The 22,496-nt window shown below is 41.7% G+C and overlaps 1 protein-coding gene across 1 annotated transcript; it reads left to right on the top strand.

Annotated features, from left to right (window-relative positions):
• The first annotated feature begins 3,111 nt into the window (after positions 1–3,111).
• LOC132206806 (probable G-protein coupled receptor 139) lies at positions 3,112–6,954 on the top strand. Its single transcript, XM_059641853.1, has 2 exons — positions 3,112–3,244; positions 6,068–6,954. The coding sequence occupies exons 1-2, from the start codon at positions 3,112–3,114 to the stop codon at positions 6,952–6,954; spliced, it is 1,020 nt and encodes a 339-aa protein (XP_059497836.1).
• The last annotated feature ends 15,542 nt before the right edge of the window (positions 6,955–22,496 follow it).

The raw sequence follows: 22,496 nt of genomic DNA, 5'->3' as shown, positions 1-22,496 counted from the left end.
CTCATCTTTTCTTTTCATATTGATTTCCAATTATATTTTAAATGTTGTCAGTCTAAGGTTCCTTTTAAATCATCCTCTTCTCATTCGAAAAATATGTCCTCCAGTGTCGGGCTCCCATACCCTCGGAAAATGACCTTTGATACTCACCTTATCCATGTTCCTCGTGACTTCTAAAACTTCTGTAAGGATACTGCCCAACTTCCAAGGCAACAGAAAATAAAACTGTCTAGCTTGCCAGCCCCACTTTTTCACTCAAATCTTCCAGTCCCCGTGAAATCCTGGTCTAATTTAATTACAGCTGTTCTGGGCTTATGGACTGTGCCGATCTTCCATTTGTGCAGGGCGGCCAGAACTGCGCAGATTATTCTAAAAGCACTCTCTGCAACATCCTTCACAGCTTCATCATAACGCCCCAAACCCGAGGCTCAACGGTCAGTACAATAAAGATAGGCTTGATGACGTCTTCTTTTCCATCCTGTCCACCTATGATCCAATCTACAAAGAACTGTGAATCTCTTGCCCAAAGTCTCTCTATTCAACTTCACCCATGGCTCTGTCATTAATTGTATAAGTCTCAGAGATAGGAGGTGCCCAGAACGTGCTGCCATGGGAATTGGTAGGAAGAGAAATGACAGCAACTCGTTCCCAGGCATTTGGACTGAGAGATGAACAGGCGTGCATTTGTCAATATGGAGAGTGCACAAGGCATGATAATTACGGTCAAAATCGGATGCAGATGGAGTAAAACCATATTTAGTAGGAGCAGGGTGGGAGAGTATGGGAAATAGATAGAGAAAAACAGTGAGGTGTGATTCCATAGATAGATATGATAATAACACAGAGCAGAGAACTGTACACATTGTAGTCGGCTTTCTAGCCATCATGTTTATGCCCGCCATTACGCTAATCTAAACTGATCCCATTTGTCCATTTGTGTTCCGCATCTCTCTGTTTCCTGTCTGTTCATTCATCCGTCGAAATGCCTTTAAAATGTTGCTATGATATATGGTCATTCCAACTGAATCAGCAACGCATGACATGCAACTAATATCTTAAGTTTAAAAGAAATGTTCCTCACACATCTTGTTTAATATTTCTGCCTCTCACTTTAAACCTACGCCCCTATTATTTACATATTCACGCTATGGACCCTCTGGCTAAGCCTCTTTTCCATCCGTCTCATAATTTTAAATGAATTCATCAAGGCGCCCCCTCATTTTCTGACGTTCTAGAGAAGGAATGCAGGTTTAACTAAAGTCTATTTATTGCTAATACACTCCAATCGAGGCAACATTTTTGCTAAAGCTCTTCTGCTTTTTCTCCAAAGCCTCCACACTCTTCCTATCATCCACCGAGCAAAAATGTGCACCATACTCCAACAACGGCCTATTCAAAGTCTGACACATGTGAAATACGACTTGCAAATTTTATACAAACCGAAAGAACTGCGGATGTTGTAAATCAGGAACAAAACCCAAGTTGTTGGAGAAGCTCAGCAGGTCTGGCAGCATCTCTGAAGGAAGAAAAAAGAAGAACGTTTTGGGTTCGGGTTCGGGCTCTGAGGAAGGGTCACTGGACCTGAAACTTTAACTCTGTTTTCACGTTCGCAGATGCTGCCAGACCTGCTGAGCTTTTCCAGTAACTTTGTTTTTGTTTCAATATTTAGATTCAATTCCCACATGCCTGCTTTATCACCCTATCCACTTTCAACGACCTATGGATTTAGAATCTCAGGACATCAATTCCCCAAAGGGTCCAGCCGTTTATAATGTACTATTCTATTTTGTTTTCAAATGTGACTCAATCCTGTCATTTAGAAGTTTCTATAATAACTCAGCTAGGACATATGCAAGACACAGTGACCTATAATTTCCTGAATTATCCTGATTGTTCTTCTTAAACAAACCACAATCGTGAGCTATTCTCGGGTCAACTGGTTCCTCACCTGAGGCGATAGTCAATTTAAAAAAATCTGATTAAGCCTTAATAACTCCTTCCCCACTTGTCTCGCTGGATATCCTGAGATAGAATACATTAGACCCTCAGTAGCGATGTCCATTATTGTTTTACAAGACACTCGAAACTTCTTCCCTCTTAAAATTGACAAGCCCCAGAATATCAACATAAACCTTCCGAATATTGACATCATCTATATTGTCCTCCTGAGTGAATACTGGTACGAAGTATTCATTCAGGACCTGATCCACTTCCTCTTATTCGACGCATAAATTCCTTCCTTTGTCCTTGAGTGATTCTCCAGGTACCCTTTTGCTCCTGAAATACTGATAAAATGCTTTGAAATTCTCCAATATCCTACTTGTTAAGAACATTTCACAGATTCTTTTAGCTCTTCTAATTCTTCGGCTAAACTCTTTGCTGTTTCCTTCTTATTCCTCAGGGGTTTTGTTTCATTTCAGTTTCCTAAATGTGTGCTACCTTTTTCCCGTTTTGACTAAACTTTCTAAACTTTCTTCTGAGTCACAATTTGTGAATCTTGACGTTCTTACCTTTCAACTTCACAGGAACATGTCGATGCAGGGATAGTTAAAACACTCAAAAGATTTTGGGACATTAAATTAATAGGAAGTGTTTGGACGGATATTGGTCAAATGTAGGCACATAGCTCTCGTTTATTTTGGAAAAATTGTCTGGCATCGATGAGTTGTACTGGAGGATCTGTTTCCATGCTGCATGACTCGATGAATCTTTTCGCCGCACCACCATGTTATCTGGCAAAACATCTATCTCTCAGGCTTGCCATAGTGCTTAAATGAGGCTCAGCACAATCTCGAAGAATACCTGATTCTGCACTTGGAAAGTCTGCACCCTCATTGACTGGGCAGATATTCCTTTTGTAGTGTGTTGTAGAAATCTTCTGGATGGGAAGGGGTTAATGAACTTGTCTTCATGGGATTTATCATTGACGTCAGTCGCAATGGATTCTCATTTTGTCCCGGGAGGGTCACCATATCCTTTATTAATGAGGGAATCCTTGCAGCATTACACACTATTTTGTCAGTGGGAGTGTTACCTACCTCACAAACAGGATTCCACCGCTCCCAAAGACAGGCAGAGTTCAGATTCTGAGAGTGACTCACTGGATTTTTTGCAATGAGTCGAAGTTTCTACGATGGACTTTACTGGCTTTCCCAGGAATGGATATCTCTACCGTCTCGTATTCAGGATATGCTTTGGATTATTCAGGGCGTCTACTACCCCATTTTGGCTGTCGTTGGCGTTCCTGGTATGTATTTGGTGAGGTCATCATATCCGATGAAGCTACTGTTGGAGTACAGTCTTTAATTCTACTCGCCCTGAGATAGGAAGGGTTTTATTAAGTTGGAATGGGTGAAAAATAGATTTTCATGAATGTCACGAAGCCTGGAAGGTTTGAGTAACAAGGAAAGAATCAATGCGTTGGGATTTTTTATTTCCCCTGGAGCATAGGATGGGGTATGCTTATCGAATGGAGGTTTTTGAAATCGCAAGGGACACATATAAGGCGAATAGGCATTGTCTTTTTCTCAAGGCGGGTCAGTCCAAAGCGAGAGGAAATAGTTTCAAGGTGATAAAGGAAACGCTTAGAAGGGACCCGTGTCACAATATCTTCATAAAAAAAGGTGGTTCATGGATGGAATGAGCTGTCGGAGCAATTGGAAGGAAGACATTTGGACAGGTATGTCGGTGGAAAAATTTAAAGGCATACAGATGAGTTGCATGCACATGAGATTAGGTTAGTTTGGGAAAACATGGGCAAGGTTCCTTTTTTTAATTTTCTGTCTCGTTGGCTCTATCCTCTTCCATACATCAGATCTGGCAAAGGCTCTTCAGCTTCAATGCTGTTTCCCCCAAACTGAATTTTCTGAAGATTCACACCCCTTTATCAGCGCGAGGCTCGACCCTGATTTCCCCTACCCTACCCCTCCCCGCCGCATGAGAAGTACGCAAGACGTCGAACCATCCACATTGATAGCACGGAAGTTAAAGTCTCCTCGGCCCATTCAAACACAGAACGCTTTCTTCTCAACTTGTACTTTCCTGTCTTTTCCCCTTTGAATGCCTTTCTGGATTAAAAGTCTCTCACTTTCAGCCTCCAATTTTTTTGAGAGCAGGCAATGGTTCAACGTTATTAGCATGGCATTGTTGATTCAGAATATCCTGGGAAGGGGTTTGAATTCAGTCACAGTAGCTGGTGTAATTTGATTTCGAGATAACTCTGTATTTGATAGCTTTTCAATTACCATGGAAATGCCCCATCAAAAATTCCCTACTTGTAGGGAGTGGTTAAGTCTGAAACACTCATTGTATTGTAGAATTATTCCAAAGTGTAAAGAAGAATGTTTTGAGGAAACATTGGTTACAAATAGTGAGATGTTTTCTCTTCGACGTGAAAGATGAAATGAAGGCATATTTCCTGTGCTGTAGACCTCACTGACATCTCTGAACCTCACTGAGACTGTTTCTGACCTTAATGTGCTGGTTCTCGGTCCACATTTCATGCCAAAGTTAATTCTGTTTCAAGTTCAGATACCAAACACATCCCACACCTTCTCTCACTGAACGGTCTCTGTCTTTTCAACGCACTTTTGCTCTCACCGATCTATTGAGCTAATTTTCAGCTAGAATATCAGTTATCCCTGTCTTCAAATTGAATGGTCTCTCACATTCCAAATAGACACCATCTCCTTGTCTGCTCTTGTATTATTCATTCCCTTTTACCCATTTTTCAATCCAGTTCACTGCCAAAGTTCACATCTTTCGACTCAAAGTTCAGAAGTAGCTCTGAAATCCACATCATTAGAGGGATATGATAGCCTTGGAGAAGATGTAGAAGGAGATTTGTCAAGATGTTTCCCTCTATAGAGAGTTCCAATGATAAGGCAAGGTGGAATTGACTGGAACTGTTTTCCTTAGAGCAGAGGAGATCGAGAGAAGACTTGATGAATGCGTATGAAATGATGAATGAAATAGACAGGGTAGAACGGAAGAGGCTTTTGCTCTGATGGTACTTAGATTTCACATAAGGCACAGGAGATTTAGAGAAGGGGAAATAAAGAAAATTGATAGTGTGGAAACCTGGAAGTCAGCGCCAATAAGAGGCAGAACTCTCATCACTTCAAATAATTGAGGTGCCAAGGTAGACTATGCCATGCGCCAAGGGCTAGAAAATGGCATTAGAGTTGTTAGGCGTGTGCTTTTGAGGACTCATTAGGACGAAGGGCATTTTTTTAATGTGCTGGTAGACCACTGTGAATGCAGAAAAGTGCAGATGAGCAAGGAGGGGTGATGGAAAACGAGCGAAATCAGCCAGTTTCAGTTGCCACACAGAAGGAAGGGTTTGCAACTGAATGGAGCAGAATGAGGCAACAATGCCAATATTTCACAACACGGAGATCAAATCCTACTTTTTTGTTGTGGGGCATTTTTAAATGAGATGACAAAATGATCGAAGAGGACTTCTGACATCGTTTTGTTTCAGAGAGAAAATTGGCTGACTGCTAGAGAAAACAAGGTCGAGATGGATGGATTTTTTTTGATGGATTTTTAACTGTGATGAGAGGGACGTTGCAAGGCTCGAGACCCAGAACTTAAATATTTGCAGGTGATACTAGTGATCTGCAATCAGAGTGTAACATACCAAAGTTTGCAGATGATATCGAGATAGATTTGAAAGCAGGTTGTGATGGGGTGAAAAATGTCAGGACTCTGATAGGCAAGAAGAACGGGAAAAAATGGTAGAGGGCTTTTAACGTGAATAAGTGCTTGGTTGTCCAACTTGGATGAAAAACCCAAGGGCAACTTTGTTATTTAGATGGAAAGCAGATTTAAATTCTGTCAGTGTAGAGAAATATTTGTGCCGTTGTGCATAAATCACAGAATGTGGGTATGCAGCATATAATTAGAAAGCAAATGGAACCCTGCACTTTAGTGAAAATGAACTAGATTATGAAACTAAAGAAGTCTCGTTACGATCAGTTGTCATATTGATCAGACCATACTTGGAGTGTTGCGCTCAGTTTTGTGTTGCTTCATGTGTAAACTCATTGCTTATTTCCCTTTCTCACAGTTAACATCATGACGATAATGACCCTATCTCGCAAAAAGTGTGGTCTCACCAAATGTGTCTCCTGTTACCTAGTGGCCATGTCAGTGACAGACCTACTGGTCATTATCATCGATTTGATTATGAGGCAAATACCAGTCGTTTATTATGTCCATTTCACATTCCTGTATTTCGTCCCTGTGTGTAACATCCATGCTGTCATGCTTTATGCAGTCACTGACTGTTCCGTCTGGTTCACGGTCACTTTCAGCTTTGATCGATTTTTAGCCATCTGTTGCCAGAAGTTGAAAAGCAAATATTGCAATGCGAAAACAGCGGCTGTGGTTCTAGGTACTGTGACTGTGGTGAGTTTTTTCAAGAACATTTTCTGGTATTTTATGTTAACAGATCAGTATTGGCTGATGAACAGGCCCTGGTTTTGCCGTGTAACGATGGACATTCGGAAATCTCTCTTCTGGGTCACAATGGAGTTTGTCCATCACATTCTCACTCCGGGTCTCCCATTCATATTGATTCTGTTGCTCAATATTTTCACCATCCGACACATTCTTGTGACCAACCAAGCCCGCAAGAGACTCGTTGGCCCAAGTGCCGGAGACCCAGAATTGCAGAGTCGAAGGAAATCCATCATTTTACTGTTTGTTATCTCAGCAAATTTTATCCTGTTGTGGTCAATGATAATGGTGTATTCAATATGGTCCCGAATGGTGTCCCTTGGCTTTTTTTCTATCTGGTTGAACGATTTTGTCCAGGAATTAGGATTCATGTTACAGCTCCTCAGTTGCTGTACAAACACTGTGATTTATGCCGTGACACAGACAAAGTTCAGACAGCAGCTGAAAAGTGCCATGAAATATCCCTTTACTTCAATTATTCAGTGCATTCAATAGTTCTGAGAGAAGAAACCAGACAAGACCCAAGTTATAGCAAGACATTTTCCAATTCACTTACCATTCCCAGTGGGGGCAGTGATCTATCCCTGCATGAATCTGACCTCTTAATAAGGATCCAGAGATGATACTGAAACTGTGTGATGATGACTGGTCCAGGAGAGAGTTTGACATTGTGTTGAAATAATTTGGCATGCAACCTAACTCAAGACGTACATTTGAGTTCTGAGATTTGAGCTCACTTTAGCCCGATCGGGAGAATTGGTCGGTTGTTTTTGGTGTAGAGACTTTGGCGTGGCCAAGTTGTCTGACTCAGGAAATAGAGGTGGGACTGCCAGGTGCCATCAGCGCATTTTCACATTGTAAAGTATTCTGTTTAATACTTTCATGACTAGGAGTCCCCCTTTTACTCACACTCATTCCTCACCACCCCCGTGCCAACCAACATGTCATCAGAGGTAACATTGATCTTCTATTTTTAGCCAGGCCTCTTCATTGGGGTAGGTGAAGACCCAGTGCCATTCTCACTGAACTGCTAATGCAGAGATCCAGGTAATATTCTTGGAATCTGATTTTGCATTTTACCACTGCAGATGATGGAATTTGAAATCAATTTACGGAAAATCTAGAAATAAGAGTCTCATGATTTCAGTACCTGAAAAAAAACACCTGGCTCAGTGGAGTTCTTGAGGGAGAGAAACTGATATCTTTAACTGGTCTGACGTCCATGTGACTCCATACTCAAAACAATGTCTCTTCACTGCCTTGGAGGCAATTAGGAATGGGTAAGAAATACAAGCACAAACGAACGACCCTCTCATCTAACGAATGAATAAAAACTAACTCCACTCCGCACAATCCCATTACAGTCGCCCAACTGGCAAGATAGCACACATGATGCACTGACTCAGAACACAGAGTACTTATTGTTACATTACATGAGCAGTACCTTTAGACACCTATGTTGTGTTGATTATTACTACAAATCAAATTGATCCCTTCTGCTTGCCCTTAGTCCATATCCCTCAAGCCCGTGCAAATTTATGTGGTTATCGAAACGCCATTTAAATACATGCCCCCTGGTATTAGATAGTTCAACTCTCAGAAAAAGATTATGGCTGTCAACTGTATCCATGTACATCAAAATTTTATAGGCTTCTGTCAAGTCTACCCTCAGATTCCCCCGTTCCAGAGCAAACAATCCTAGTTGCTTTTTCTTCCCCAGTCTCTCCATATAGCTGATAGCCTCTAATCCAGGCTGCATCCTGGTAAAGATAACGAAGTGTGGAGTTGGAGGAACACAGCAGGCCAGGCAGTATCACAGGAGCAGGAAAGGTGACGTTTTGGGTCGGGACCCTTACTGTGCTCCTTCAGTTCAACACTTTGTTATCTCTGGCTCCAGCATCTGCAGTTCTTGTCATCTCAGCATCCGGGTAGTCCTCTGATGCCCCTCACAAAGCTGTCAAAAATGCATAATTGAATGTAATATTTTCAATGGGGCTGAACCAAACTTCCATAAAGCTGCAACATAACGTCCTGACTCTTGCACTGAATACCTCAAAACAATAAATGAAAGAATGTTGTGTGCCTTCTTACCAACTTATCTATTTGCGTGGCACATTCCGGGACCTATGAACTTGGACCAATGTTTTTCAGGGTCCTATCATGAGCTGCAAACATTTCTTCAACATTTGATCTTCCGAAAGGCAGCCCCTCACTATTTACTGGACAAAACTCCAGCTGTCATTTCCCCATCTATTTCTGCAACTGATCTATATCCCACTGTATCCTTTAACAATTATCTTGAACGCACGTAATGTATTGGTAGGATATTGAGCTAAAGTGCCCTCAGGGAGCGAATTGCAGGAGTTTGAAACGTTCATTTGTGATCCTGTTACTGGGGAATTCCCTGCTTCCTGGTGGTATGGGCGAACTGTTGGACACTCTCTGCACTCTCTGCAGGTAGCCATCCTGTATTCCCATCCTGATTTGGGCTTGTAAGGTGAGTACAAAGCCAGGAGTGGCCATTTTGACATCCTGAAGAGGGACAATTGTTCTGTGCTCCTGATTCAGAGCATCGCTGCTCCTGGCTGCCCAGGGCTGTGGTGTGGTAAGGCCACATGATTCCACGGGGCTGGCGATTGATCTTCACTGGGCCCCTGGTGTCATTCGGTATTTCTGGATTAGGCTCGGGAAGGAGAGAGAGAAAGATGGGGTGATGGATATGGAGAGAGTGTGAGAGACAGAGAGAAGAAGGAAATATAGAAAGTGAGAGCATGAGAGAGAAAGAGAGGCATAGATCGAAGAACAGATAAATAGAGTGGAGGGAAAAAGAGTAAGAGAGAGGAGAGAGTGAGAGAGAGAGCAGTAGATAGGTGCTGAGTTAGAGCCAGACAGAAAGAGAAAAAAAGGAAGAGGAAGAGTGAAGGGGGGAAGACAAGAGACTTGCGATAAAGGGACGGCGGAAAAGAGAGGGAGAGAGAGGTACAGAATGAGACCTAAATGGATAGAGAGGAAGAGGAAAATTGAGTGATTAATGGAAAGATTGTGAGCGAGGGCATGTGAGAGGCAGAAAGACAGGAAAAGAGAATGTGTTGTGTTGAGAGAAGCATATAAAGAGATAGAAGGACAGAAAGAAAGGAGGAGGGGGTAGGAAGAGAGAGCGTGACAGAGAGGGAGAAAGTGGGAGAGAAATAGAAAAGGAGGGGGGAAGAGTGGAGCAGAGAGTAGGAGATAGATGGAGAGAGAGAGTCTGTGATAGAGAGAGATATAAAGAGAGAGAGCTGCAGAGAGGGGAGAGAGTCGAGAGAGAGAGGGAGATGAAGAAAGGAGATTGACACACACAAACACTATTCCAAAGTGGAGAGGAATAGAATTGTGTTGTGTTCCCTCAGAATGAACCGTGCTCATGATTAGGAAAATGTGTGTTCCCTCTGCACGGTGGAAATGATTTGTCTTTGGACAGTATTCCTGACATACACAACAAATAGAATATTTCCACTCCCTCTCTATCCAGGCTCCTCCAAATGTACCCTTTTGTTGGGGAACTTAATAAATTTTATTCTCTTTTCTGCGCTTTGTTATATTTGGTAATGTACTCTTTGGATTTCTCAGTGAGGGAAGAATCCAAGACGGGTGAGGAAATTGTTCATCTCCTTCCGCTCATACCTCACAAGCAAAGTGCTCAGACAAACTTTTCTGAGTCTCCAAAGACATTGTTTGAAGCTGAAAGATACGTGCAACCAAAGAGTTAAACAGGCTTGGATACTTTGTCTGAAACAAATTCTGCCTCTTCAGTCGTCAATCATGAGGACGCCACCAGAGGGTGGCACATTTCCAAATTTGACCAAAAGACTTTGAGCCAATGACTAATCACTTCCCTCCAGGGCAAAGTGAGTCCGATTGAAACGAAAAATAGATACACAGACACAAGAACTCCGAGACACATATGGGAGCACACTTTAAAATGACACCCCACATTTTATCACTTTAAACGCTAAAAGGTCAGACAGAGAAAGGAGCAGTGTGTTCACCTCATTTCAGTGGATTCACTCCCCAAAACAACAGAGAATCCATTGCACAGATATGTAGCAATATCTTGTGTGTCTTTACTCTTCTTTATTCGCTTTCTCTCTTTTTTTAACTGTTTGTCTCTCTTTCGCCCCCAGTGCCTCCCCACAAAATATAGCCATCAAATTTCTCCCCCTCAAATATTGGTCCCAAAATTCACATACTTTCCAAATTTCCTCTCTGCGAATTTCTGCCCTTCAATATTTTCGCAAACCTAAATCCAAAGTTTCACCTCCAAACTTCGCCCCCTTTCCAGTGTTGGCATCTGCATCAAATTTGTGTCATACAAATGTTTACCCCACTCCCCCATTTGGTGGGAAGTTGAAGATTTTACGCCACACCTTGCGCAGAATATTAGAGCTGCGCCCTGCATTGTCAGTCGTGATGAATTTTCTGACTAGCTGTGTGTTCTTGATTGTTTTGCATATTCAGAAGGCAGGACAGCACATCTATCATTAAGATGTCAATCTGGTGAGGCTGCAAAATAAGCCTGCTTGCATAACAAACAAAAAAGAAAATTAATGATAGACAGAGATAAGCGATCCCACAACCAATGTATCAAAGAACAAAGACCGTTCGAACACAGTAGCAGGCTGTTCAGCCCACTATGACTGTAATAACATATGACATCTTTCTGAACAAACAATCTTTCGATTCTATGTGACCATAGCTCTCTCATTCCTCCCTGTTTATATGTCTGTCAAGACGTCTGTGAAATGTTGCGATCATATGCTCCACTACACCAATTCATCTGGAACCTCATTACAGCCACATAAGATCCTCTGTGCATAAAGGCTGCCTCTCACATCAGTTTTAAACTTACCGCCTTTCACATTAAATCTGCGTCCTCTAGTAAGTGACATTTCTACTCTGGGATAAAAAGACTGTGACTATCTATTCTGTCGGTGACTCTCACTGTTTTGTAAACACCATTCTGTCATATTGTTCCTTAGTCTTTGACGTTGAAGAGACAATGAACAACGTTTATCCAATCTCACTGCGCAGCTAATACAGTCCAAACCAAACAACATGCTGGTAAACCTCTCCTACACTATCTCCAAAGTCTCCATTTCATTCCAGCTGTGTGGCGAGTAGAATTGTACACAATATTCCAATTACAGTAGTACCAAAGTTCGATATGAATTAACTTCACGAACAAAAAAATACTCAGTGCCTGGACTGAGGAAGGCCAGTAAGTCATACGCTCCAAACTTCCAAATGCTTATGCAAACACAATTACACTCCCTAGACAGAAGTACACAAACACTGATGAATACATCCACTCTCACTCACTGAGTGACACTTCCACAGGTTCGATGGGAAACTAACAGACAAAAAAAGACACAGGATCCCAACGCATACATGTAACCATCACATTTTATTGATACACTGCAACTTACACACACGATCCATAAAAGAACTGGCAAATATTATTGTTTAACGACAAAGCAAACACTGTCGAATTCCAACCAAGTACAGGTTACATCGAGTCAAAGTAAGATTTTCAGTGTTTTGGAAATGATCGTGCACAACAACTTGCAGTATTATTTGCCTCAGAACTTCCCTTGTTGACATATACTCTGACCTTTACCTAAAATGTGAAAGAAAGTATTGTGAGCCCACTTGAGATCATGCCACATGTGGCTCTCCTTATACCACATAAATCTGTTAAATTGCTCATGAAGCACCACTTCTAGGGACTGGTGGAAAAGACTTCTTCTCACTCTCCAAAGTCAGACTGATGAAGTTCCATACTTCAAACGGCATATTGAAGTATGTCTTTATCTGTGTGCTCAGCTGGATGCAAAGAACTGCCTTGAATCTATCTCAAATAGGAGCAGATGAGTGGGCCGCAAATAATGCTTCAGACAAATTTCCTTTGCAATCAAAAATCTCACTAAACATATTATATATTCATTACCCAGTTTTGGCGCGTGGATGTTTACTGTGCACATGCTGGCCGTGCCATATCCTAAATTACAATAGAAATGATATTTCCAAAATCACATGATTGGTCATGCATTGGATGTTGGCGATAAGTGCAATATGAAGAAAAACGTATGCTTTGTTTGCTCTGGGAAAACAATTTCAATGATCTCTCTGGTGAGATAACATGTTTTCTTCTTTAATCAGAAAATTCACTTCACATTTAACCAATGATTGAAATGATAAATAAAATCCATGCTTTTTCTGATGATTTACACAATGCTCAATACATTTCTCAATTCTACCGATCGTCAGAACATCCCAATGTCTCGTCTGCATCGGCAGCATTGCAGCTAATTGGCAAAAGGTTACCCTTATTGGTTTAACCCAACGGGTTTCTGGAGGAGCACAGCAGGCCAAGCTTGAAGGAGGGTCCTGAAAGAATCATCTGTTTTCCTGCTCTTCTGACACTGCCTGGCCTGCTGTGTTAATCCAGCTCCACACGATGTTATCTCAGACTCCAGCTTCACTCCTCTTACTATATCTGACCCTAATTGTTTTGATGTGTACATTGTAAAATTTTCTATCACGCATTCAGTGCATGTCAATACTGAGCTCCACCATGGATACATGTATCATCGGAACGGGCAGGATGGCATTCTGAGAGGGTTCATGTGAAGCACAGCAAGCGCAGCCATTGCAAGTGATGAGTTGGACTGAGACGTTTTAAGTAATTATTCGCTAACTTAAGAGCTGCCGAGAAAGATGGGCAACATTGGCGTGGTGTACAGGAGAATTATGAGCCAGCTTTTAACTTTGATAAGTCTGTCTGCAATTCCTTCTTTCAGGACAGAAAATTACATTTGTTTTCATTCCTGTTCTTGTCTGCTTAAGAATGGGAGTCAGTAAATCTGTGTTTTGATCGCACTGCTCTTGGTAATGCAGAGATCGTTACAAACGAAAGTTGAACCTTGCACCTAGCGACTGAGCTAACACTGAGTCACTGTTCCCGATATATGGTGTGATGGCTGTAGATGGTTATTGCACTTTTTTTCGATCACTTGACCTTGATTGTAGTGAGTGTGAGGCATTTCTAGTAACTTTAATTTTCATTGCCCTAGTTTTTTATTGCCTCCCATGTACCTACTGCAGAACTACTTGAAAGTAACAGATCAAAGTCCACTTTTACCAGATCCAGGGTATGGTATTGAAATTATCATTGTCTGAATTTAGACCCCTGAATTCAGCAACATCGGTATCCCTTTCCATAATTATTTTGAAACTTACAGAGTTTTGGTCACGAGCTCCAAAACTGTTGTCAGTCTGCCGAACCAAGGGACCATCTCTGGAAAGTCTTGACTTTCTGTTGAATCAACAGGAAACACCTGTACTGAGGTAAAATCTGTGCTCAGGTGTTGTCACCTGTTTGTGCTTAAAATTAAAAGCCACAGTTGGAGCAAAAAAGTAAATTCCAAATTAGAATTAAGGCTCCATATGTTCCTGTTGAAGATTTGATCAGGACACTGCACATGTCAGCACCAGGGTCACAGAAACTGGGAATGCATAAATATATTAAGACCTTAAATCCTGAATCTTCATACATGATGCCAGTAATCTTGTTACACGTACACAAAGGTGGAACATCAAATTTCAGCATGTCAGAGAAAGTGAGATTGAAGTGTAGTCAGTTAGAAGGAACGTGTACTAGCAGCAAAGCCTGACACTGTACATTTGAAACTGGACTGTACATCACAGAATCACTGAATCACAATGGTGATACAGCTTATGATGAGGCTATTCGCTAACCATGTCTGCACTAGCTCTTCAAACAATCGTGAATATCTCGTGCCATCATTGTGCTTTAATCTCGCAACCTTGCATTTTGCAAAGCAAAAATGAATATCCAGTGTCCTCTAGACTGACGAATTTCAATTTTGCTTCCCCAGGTTCCCACCAAATGCCCACCATATGCTAACTTGCCGCTGTGTGAAAAACAAAATTCTCACATCATCTTTGCTTCTTTTACAGATCACGTGCCTGTGCTAGTTTCCCCTGGTGCTTTGGTTTCCTCCCAGAGTCTAAAGATGCGCAGGCTAGGCGGATTGGCCATGTTAAATTGCCAGGGATATACGATCTACTTGGATTAGCCAAGGGAAATGCAGAGTGATAGAGAGACAGAACAGGGGAGTAGGTCTTTGTGGGGTGCTTTTTGAAGGGCCCATGTGCTCTCGATGAGCCAAATTGCTTGCTTCCACACTCTGAATCTATTTTATGTTTCAATTAAATCTATATTGTATCGTTCTTGTCCCATTGATGAGCGGGAATGGTTTCTTCTCATTTACTCTGCCCAGCACTCTCATTGTTTTGAAAACCTCCAGCAGATCTCTGAGCCTCCTTCTCCCATGATGAACAGTCCAAACTTCGAACCACAGAGTAATACATGTGCATCGCACGAGGAAATAGAAAACCTTTTGGCTCATCGTGTCTGCACCTGTTAATGGCAAATACCTAAATTTTATAATCCCGTTTTCCAGCTGTTAGCCTGTCCCCTCTTATTCATTAGCATTGCAACTATGCATGTAAATACTGCTTTAGTGCTCTGAATATTCTGCCTCTACTGCCCTTACAGGAAGAACAACACCTCCTCCTTCTTTGTAGCAACATGCCCCAAAGTAGCAATGAAAATGACCATCGTCCATGTCCTTCATCTGAGTGACTACTGATGTGAAGTACTCGTTGAGGGCCTTTCCAACTTTCTGTGCATCCTCATTTACATTCCATCGTTCGTGCTTGAGTGGGCCTTTCCTTTTTATAGTGTTTTTTTTTTGATATACTGATATACTTACAAAAAAATAAAAAAGAAAGCTTAAAGGATAAACCAAAAAAAAAATCAAAACAACAGGGCAGAACACATCAGTAACTTTCATGTGTTGTTTCAAATATACGGATGTCTGTTTCTACTTCGATTTTCTGCAAATGTCGATAAATGTTGCCCTTTACTTTTCACTTTTAGAAGTTTATGACGTTCTCATAACTAAGTGCCTATTCTCTGAACTTCTAAATGCTGAAAATGTGAGGTTAGGCAGGGAAAATTCGAATCTATGCTGTATCATTAATAGCTACACTCCATAAACATGATTAGAAACCCATTCAAACACAGGAGTCTCCCGTTCAGGCTAACAGTCTCCTTCTAGAGGCCACAGTTACCATTCAACACCTGCCATCTTCTTAAGGCGAAAGTCTCTATCAAACTTCCTGGAGACAATTCTTGCCATTGACATCATCAGTCACATAGTTCGGCATCTCCTGTCACACTGTGTCGAAGGCGTGGTGGAAGGATGCATAAATATCGTGACGCATTTCTTCAAATGAACCAAGGCACAATTAACTTCCAGGCCTGGACCCACGGACAAACAACAGCTCGATCTTTCCTTCTATTTTTTTTTAAACAGACGTCACTGCCTTAAGTGCAAATGCCACCTTCAGTTCGCAGTTTAAAGCTCCAAAATCATAAACAATAAAAGCAAAACACAATGGATAGCTCAGTAAAAAAAGAAGTGAGAGTACTAAAAGTTGTCAGAACGTTATTTTCTGCTCTGAGGAGACTACCTTGGGACCTTCCCAGTTAACTATTTCTTACATTGGTTAATAATTTTCCTTTCACTCTCCCATTTTCTCTCCTTTGTGAATGTATGGTGGTGACGGTAAATGGTTCTGTTTCAAAGACTAACCCAAATCTTTTAACCATTCTTGAACTGGTGGAGCTGTTATAAACGACTCGAAACTAGTTCTCATTTTGGAATTCCGTGCATGGTCAAATTATTTAAAGAGGATTTTTTTTTTCTGTGCCATCAATGACGCAATTTCTTCAACCATATATTGACGCAAATTGCATGAAGAATACGAAAAGATCACTTTACTTCAGTAGGGACAATGCAAACAATTTCCTTCTCAATTCAGGTCTCAGTTCTCTGCCAGACTCTCTTTCTCTCTCTCTCTCTCTCTCTCTCTCTCTCTCTCTCTCTCTCTTTGTCTGACTGTCTCTTCTCCTCCTTTGCTGGTTCAATTCCATCCTCGGGCTACTCTCTATGTGGAGTTTGCACATTCTCCCCGTGTCTGTGTTCTTCCTCCAGATGCTCCAATTTCCTCACACAGTCTTAAGGTGTGCAGGCTAATGTGGATGGGCTATGTTGAAATGCCTAGGCTTGTGTCGAATAGATTGATCAGCGTTTCGAAATGCAGGGATTAGTCTAGGTAGGATGGTCCTGAGAGGGTTGATGTGGAAACGATGGGTCTAATGGACTCCTTCCACATTTCGACTGTAGGGCTCGATGTTTCTTTCTCCACATCGCTCTCTCTCTCTCTCTGTGTCACACACAAACACACACACACACACACACACACACACACACACACACACACACACACACACACACACACACACACACACACACACACACACATTGTTTTTTCTGTCTGTCATTCTCTGCTGATGTATTGTTTCCTAATATTTTTCTTCCTGGCCCTGACTACAGATCAGTTTGTGGCCTGAACACTGTAATTATAGTTACAAAGTTCTCCACCATTGACCTAGAGCCCATTTACATATATATTGCATATATATTGTTCTGAGATCATTTAGTTAATGCGCCTCATTATATGTTATGATGTTGTCATACAAGATTGCGATACAGAAAACTTTACAAAGAATCCTTCCTGAATGCGAAATTTCAGAATATAGTTTGTTTCTTTTCCACCAATGTGACAGATCTGAAGAGCAAGGAGCTGAAACAGCATAAAATGTAACTTAGGCCAGAGCTAGACTATTTTCTCTCATTCTGGAGACTATGTTATAGGAGAGATGTGCCAGCGATGCAGTATGTACAGAGGAGATGTTAACAGATCATTAAAAAAAGTGGACGTGTAGGATAGTTTTCCTCACGGCAGAGAGATTGCCAGCAGACGTGCATTAGAGGTATAAACTTATATGAAGGTTAGATAGAGTAGATAAGAAGAAAGGTGAACAGTTTGTAGAGGGATAGCTGAAACAGGGCATGGATTTCAAATAAGGAAAAGAGGTTTAGAGAAAGTGCGAAGTTTTAGAGAAAAACCGAGGGAAGATTTCTTTGTTATTTTTTAAGCAGAGCATGGTGGGAATCTGGAAATCATTGTCTGTAAGGAATGTCGAGACAAAAAGCCTCAACATATTTCAGATATATACAGATGCACAACCAATCCTTGCTAACCACCATCCCAAACTAAACTAGTTCCACCTGCCTACGCTCTGACCATATACCTGCAAAAATTTCTCATTCATGTACTTAGATAAATTTAATGGAAGCATTGTCACTGTACTGCATCTGTCACTTCCTTTGGAAGTTCATTATATGTACGAGCCATTCTTTTTGCTAAAGATTGCCCATTATGTCTCTTCTTAAATATTTATCGTTTTATTTGAAAGAAATTCCCCACTCCCAGTTGTAAAATTCCCCTACTCAGGAAAATAGACATGTCATTCACCTTATCTTACTCACACAGTTTTTCCAAACCTGCATTAGTTCACCATCAACATTCAACGTTCTAGTTTGAAAAAAGTAACTCCTGGCCTGACAAACTCTCCCCAGAACTCCAACTCTCTATTGCCAGTTTCTTCTTTCCGAAAGCGTGATGAGCAGAGCTGTATGAAGTATTCCAGAAGAATCCTCAACAACGCCCTGGACAAGATCACCATGACATCCCAACACATCTACTCAAAAGTCTGAGCAATTTCGTCTGTAAACGTGGAGATGTTGCATTCACTTCCCTCCTCTAATTTATTAATATATATTGTGAATAGCTGAATTCCAAGGGCTGAAACCAGTTATTCCAACCGCCGACACAGAACAGGGAGCTGTCGTACATTGTGGTGCTGAAAACAAACTAGCAGTCGAACTGGAAGGGGTTAACTCAGCCTGTGTTCAGTGACTGTCATAATTGAATCTCCCCATGGATCTTCATTGCGGGAGTCACTGCGGAGACTTCAACTTCCAGTAATTAGCGAAGGCTTGCATTATGTAAACCCCACTGTGGGATGCAGAAGCAACTCCCACACTACCATAGACCAGCTGATCCAGAGAGAGAGAGAGAGAGGCTGGGGGGAATGGTCAGACTCTTCGGGTAATGGAGGTGAACAGTACAGCAAGGGAAAGGAGTTTCTCTATGACAATTTTCTGACTTTCCTCAGATGATGCGTGGATTTCACTAACACAGCGGATCATGGCGATGCTTCATATTGTTCAAGCAGGTTACTATCCAGTGCTGGCCCTTGTTGGAGTCCCTGGTAAGTCTCTCTATTCATGGATTAAATTTCAGAACGACATTGCACTCTCTTTCCTTTGGTGTCATTCCACATTGTCCCAGTCACGATCTAAGTTCACTGCCCTGCTACCCTATCTCTCCTTCAGTCATTAACCAATTGTGCCCAGGCTGTCCACTTTCTTTGGGGTATTGAAGGCTTTAAGTTAACCTCTGGCTTGAAACCCTTCGAACCCTGAATTTTGTCATTTCATTGCCCTGAGAGATTGAAGTGGTCCACTTCAGGTATAATAAGGACTGGCCACATCACTGGCTTTAATTTGCATGGCAATTGATTTTAAGAGCCTTGAGGTTATGCTGCAGCTCTAAAAGAAAACTCTGCTTAGACAACACTTGGAATATTGTGTTCGGTTCTGGTCGCCTCATTATAGGAAACGTGAAAGTTTTATAGTCGATGCAGAGGGGTTTTACCAGGATGCTGCCTGGACTGGAGGGCAGGCCTTATGAAGAAAGGTTGAGGGAGCTCGGGCTTTTTTTTCATTTTTGCAAAGATGGATGAGAGTTGACTTGATAGAGGTGTACAAGAGAGACATAGATGGAATCGATAGTCAGAGATTTTTCCTAGAGCAGAAATGATGATGACAATGGGGCATAAATTTAAAGTTGTTTGGAGAAAGAAACATACAGCCCCTAAAGTAGAAACGTGAAAAGAGTGCATTCGACAAATTGTTTCCACAGCACCCTCTGAGGACCATCCCACCTAGACCAACGCCTGCATTTCAAATTGCTAATCCATCCATTCAACACATGCCTGAGCCCTTCAACATGGCCTATCCACATTAACCACCTTCACATCTTTGGACTGTGCGAAGCAAGTGGAGCATCTGGCGGAAGCACATCACGCTAAGCAAATGGCAGGAAATAATCATCCCCAATAAGAGAGAATTTAACCATCGCTGAGAGATAATGGGAACTGCAGATGCTGGAGAATTCCAAGATAATTATCATTTAACCATCGCTGTTCGTATTCAACAGTGGAAACATCACTGAATCAACATCAGCAACATCTTGCCGATTATGTTTCGTCAAGTCGCTCACTTAAGTAGTACAAGATGACTGGAGGGTAGAAAATGTCATTCCCTTCTTCAAGAAAGGGAATAGGGATAATCCTGGGAATTACAGACCAGTCAGTCTTATTTCTGTGGTGGGAAAATTGTTGGAGAGAATTCTGAGAGATGGTATTTATGATTATTTGGAAAAACACAATTTGATTAGAAATAGTCAGCATGGCTTTGTGAGGGGCAAGTCATGCCTCACAAGCCTTACTGAATTCTTTAAAGATGTGACAAAACACATCGATGAAGGTAGAACACTGGATGTGGTGTATGTGAAATTTAGCAAGGCATGCATTGAGGTTGCATATGATAGGCTCATTCAAAAATTAAGGAGGCATGGGAGTCAGGGAAGTTTGGCTGTCTGGATAAAACATTGGCTGTCCAATACAAAAGAGACGGTGGTAGTAGATGTAAAGTATTCTGCATGGAGCCCAGTGACGGGTGTTGTTCCTCTGGGACCTGTTCTGGGACCTCTGCTCTTCGTGATCTTTATAACTGAGTTGGATGAGGAAGTGGAAGGGTGGGTTAATAAATTTTCCAATGGCATGAATGTTGGTGGAGTTGTGAACAGCGTGGAGGGCTGTTGCAGATTGCAAAGGGGCGCTGACAGGATTCAGAGCAGGGAAAACAAGTGGCAGATGGAATTCAACCCAGAAAAGTGTAACGTTGTTCATTTTGGAAGGTCAAATTTGAATGCAGAATGCAGGATTAATGATATGTTCTCAGCTGTGTGGAGGAACATAGGGATTTTCGTGTCCACGTCCATGGATCCCTCAAAGTTGCTACCCAAGTTCATAGGGTTGTAAAGAAGCTGTATGGTGTGTTGGTTTTCATTGGCAGGGGAATTGATCTTAAGAGCTGTGAGGTTATGCTGTAACTCTGAAAAACTCTGGTTAGACCACACTTGTGTTCAGTACTGGCCACCCAATTATAGGGAACATGTGAAAGCTTTAGAGATGGTGCAGAGAACATTTACCAGGATGCTACCTGTACTGGAGGGCATGTCTTATGAGGAAAGGTTGAGGAAGCCAAGGACTTTTTTTTTCCCTTTGAGCAAAATAGATGAGAGTTGACTTGATAGAGGTGTACAAGAGAGGCACAGATAAAGGGGACAGTCAGAGACTTTTCCCAGAGCGGAAATGGCCACTATGATGGGGTATAATTTTCAAGTGGTTGGAGGAAGGTATAGGGGAGATGTCAGAGGTAGGTTATTTACATCGGAGTGGTGGGAAGTGCTGCTGACAGAGTCAGATGTTTTAGAGGCGTTTAAGCGACTCTTGGATGGGCACATGGAGGATAGTAAAATGTAGGGCATGCAGCATAGATTGATCTTGGTAGGATAATAGGTCAGCACAACATTATAATGTCCAGTGTTCTAATTTCTATAATGTGGTTACCACCTCCAACAAGAGAGAATCTAAAATTTTACCTTCACATTCTATGATTTTACCATCAATGAATCCTGCCACAGTAACACTCTGGGGGTTACCATTGATTGGAACCTGAACTGGACCCACCAGAAACCCAGTTCCTATGACACCCTTTGGCAACAGTCTGTATGGAGTTTACACATTATTCCCGTGACTGAATGGGTTTTCTTCTGCTGCTCTCATTTCCTTGCACATGTGGTGGTTTGACCATGGTAAAACACCCGTCCTATCTAGTTATGTGTTTGTCAGGTGGATTACTCGTCGGAGACTACGTAAAATAAGATTTAAAGGGGATGGTCCTCCTTAGCAGTGTCAGAGGGGACTCAATGAGCTGAATGGCCTGCAACTGCAATGTATGGATCATAAGTTTCTTAGGGCTAAATGCTTTGAAATAAGACCTTAAAGTACACACATATATCAGCATTTATTGTCTGACCATTATTCTGATATGATCATGGATTGTGAGCGATATAACAGTGGCGGGAGCTGCAATTAGCTATATGGAAATTACAACATTGGTGCCTTAAGACATGTTGACCCATCAATAGTTCGAATGTGTATATCTGCTCCATCACTTATTTTAATCTCCCTTTTCTTCAGCTATCTAAACTATAGGCTGTTTTGACTCATCTTTAATCACTTAATTCCGTATTCTCATCACTCTCAGTTTACATTAAAATAGGTAGCCTTCCCTGGGTTTCTTGCATTTCATCTGACATCTCAGAATCCAGAGTCCACCAACACCCTTAGTGAATCACAATGGCTTCTCTTAAATACATGGCAGTTTCAGATAACCATCTTCAGGTTAATCAAGAAAAACATTAAACATACAACTTCTTTTGAGCATACCTCGTTTGAACAAAATTTCTTATAGTCAGACAGACCAAAAACTAACCTTTACAGTTCAAATCGTTTCCAGAGCTGACCAAAATTAGCCGCATTCGCGTACGTTTGGCCCATATCCCTCGAAACCAATCCTGTCCAAGATGCTGATCAAATGTCTTTTGAATGTTTTAAATGAACCTGCCTCCACCATTTCCTGCCTCAGCTCAATCCATATACGAACAATCCTCAGCATGAAAATGCTGTCCTCAGGTCCCTTTTAATTCTCAGCCATTTCACCTTAAACCTCTGTTTTTTGGCACCCCGACCTTCAGTAAAAGTACTTTGCCATTCACCTCATATATGCCTTCCACGATGTAATGCA

Source organism: Stegostoma tigrinum, chromosome 43 (genome assembly GCF_030684315.1).
Source record: "Stegostoma tigrinum isolate sSteTig4 chromosome 43, sSteTig4.hap1, whole genome shotgun sequence".
NCBI lineage: Eukaryota > Metazoa > Chordata > Chondrichthyes > Orectolobiformes > Stegostomatidae > Stegostoma > Stegostoma tigrinum.
Note: the sequence above shows the minus strand (reverse complement) of the source record. Positions and strands in the feature narration are given on the sequence as shown.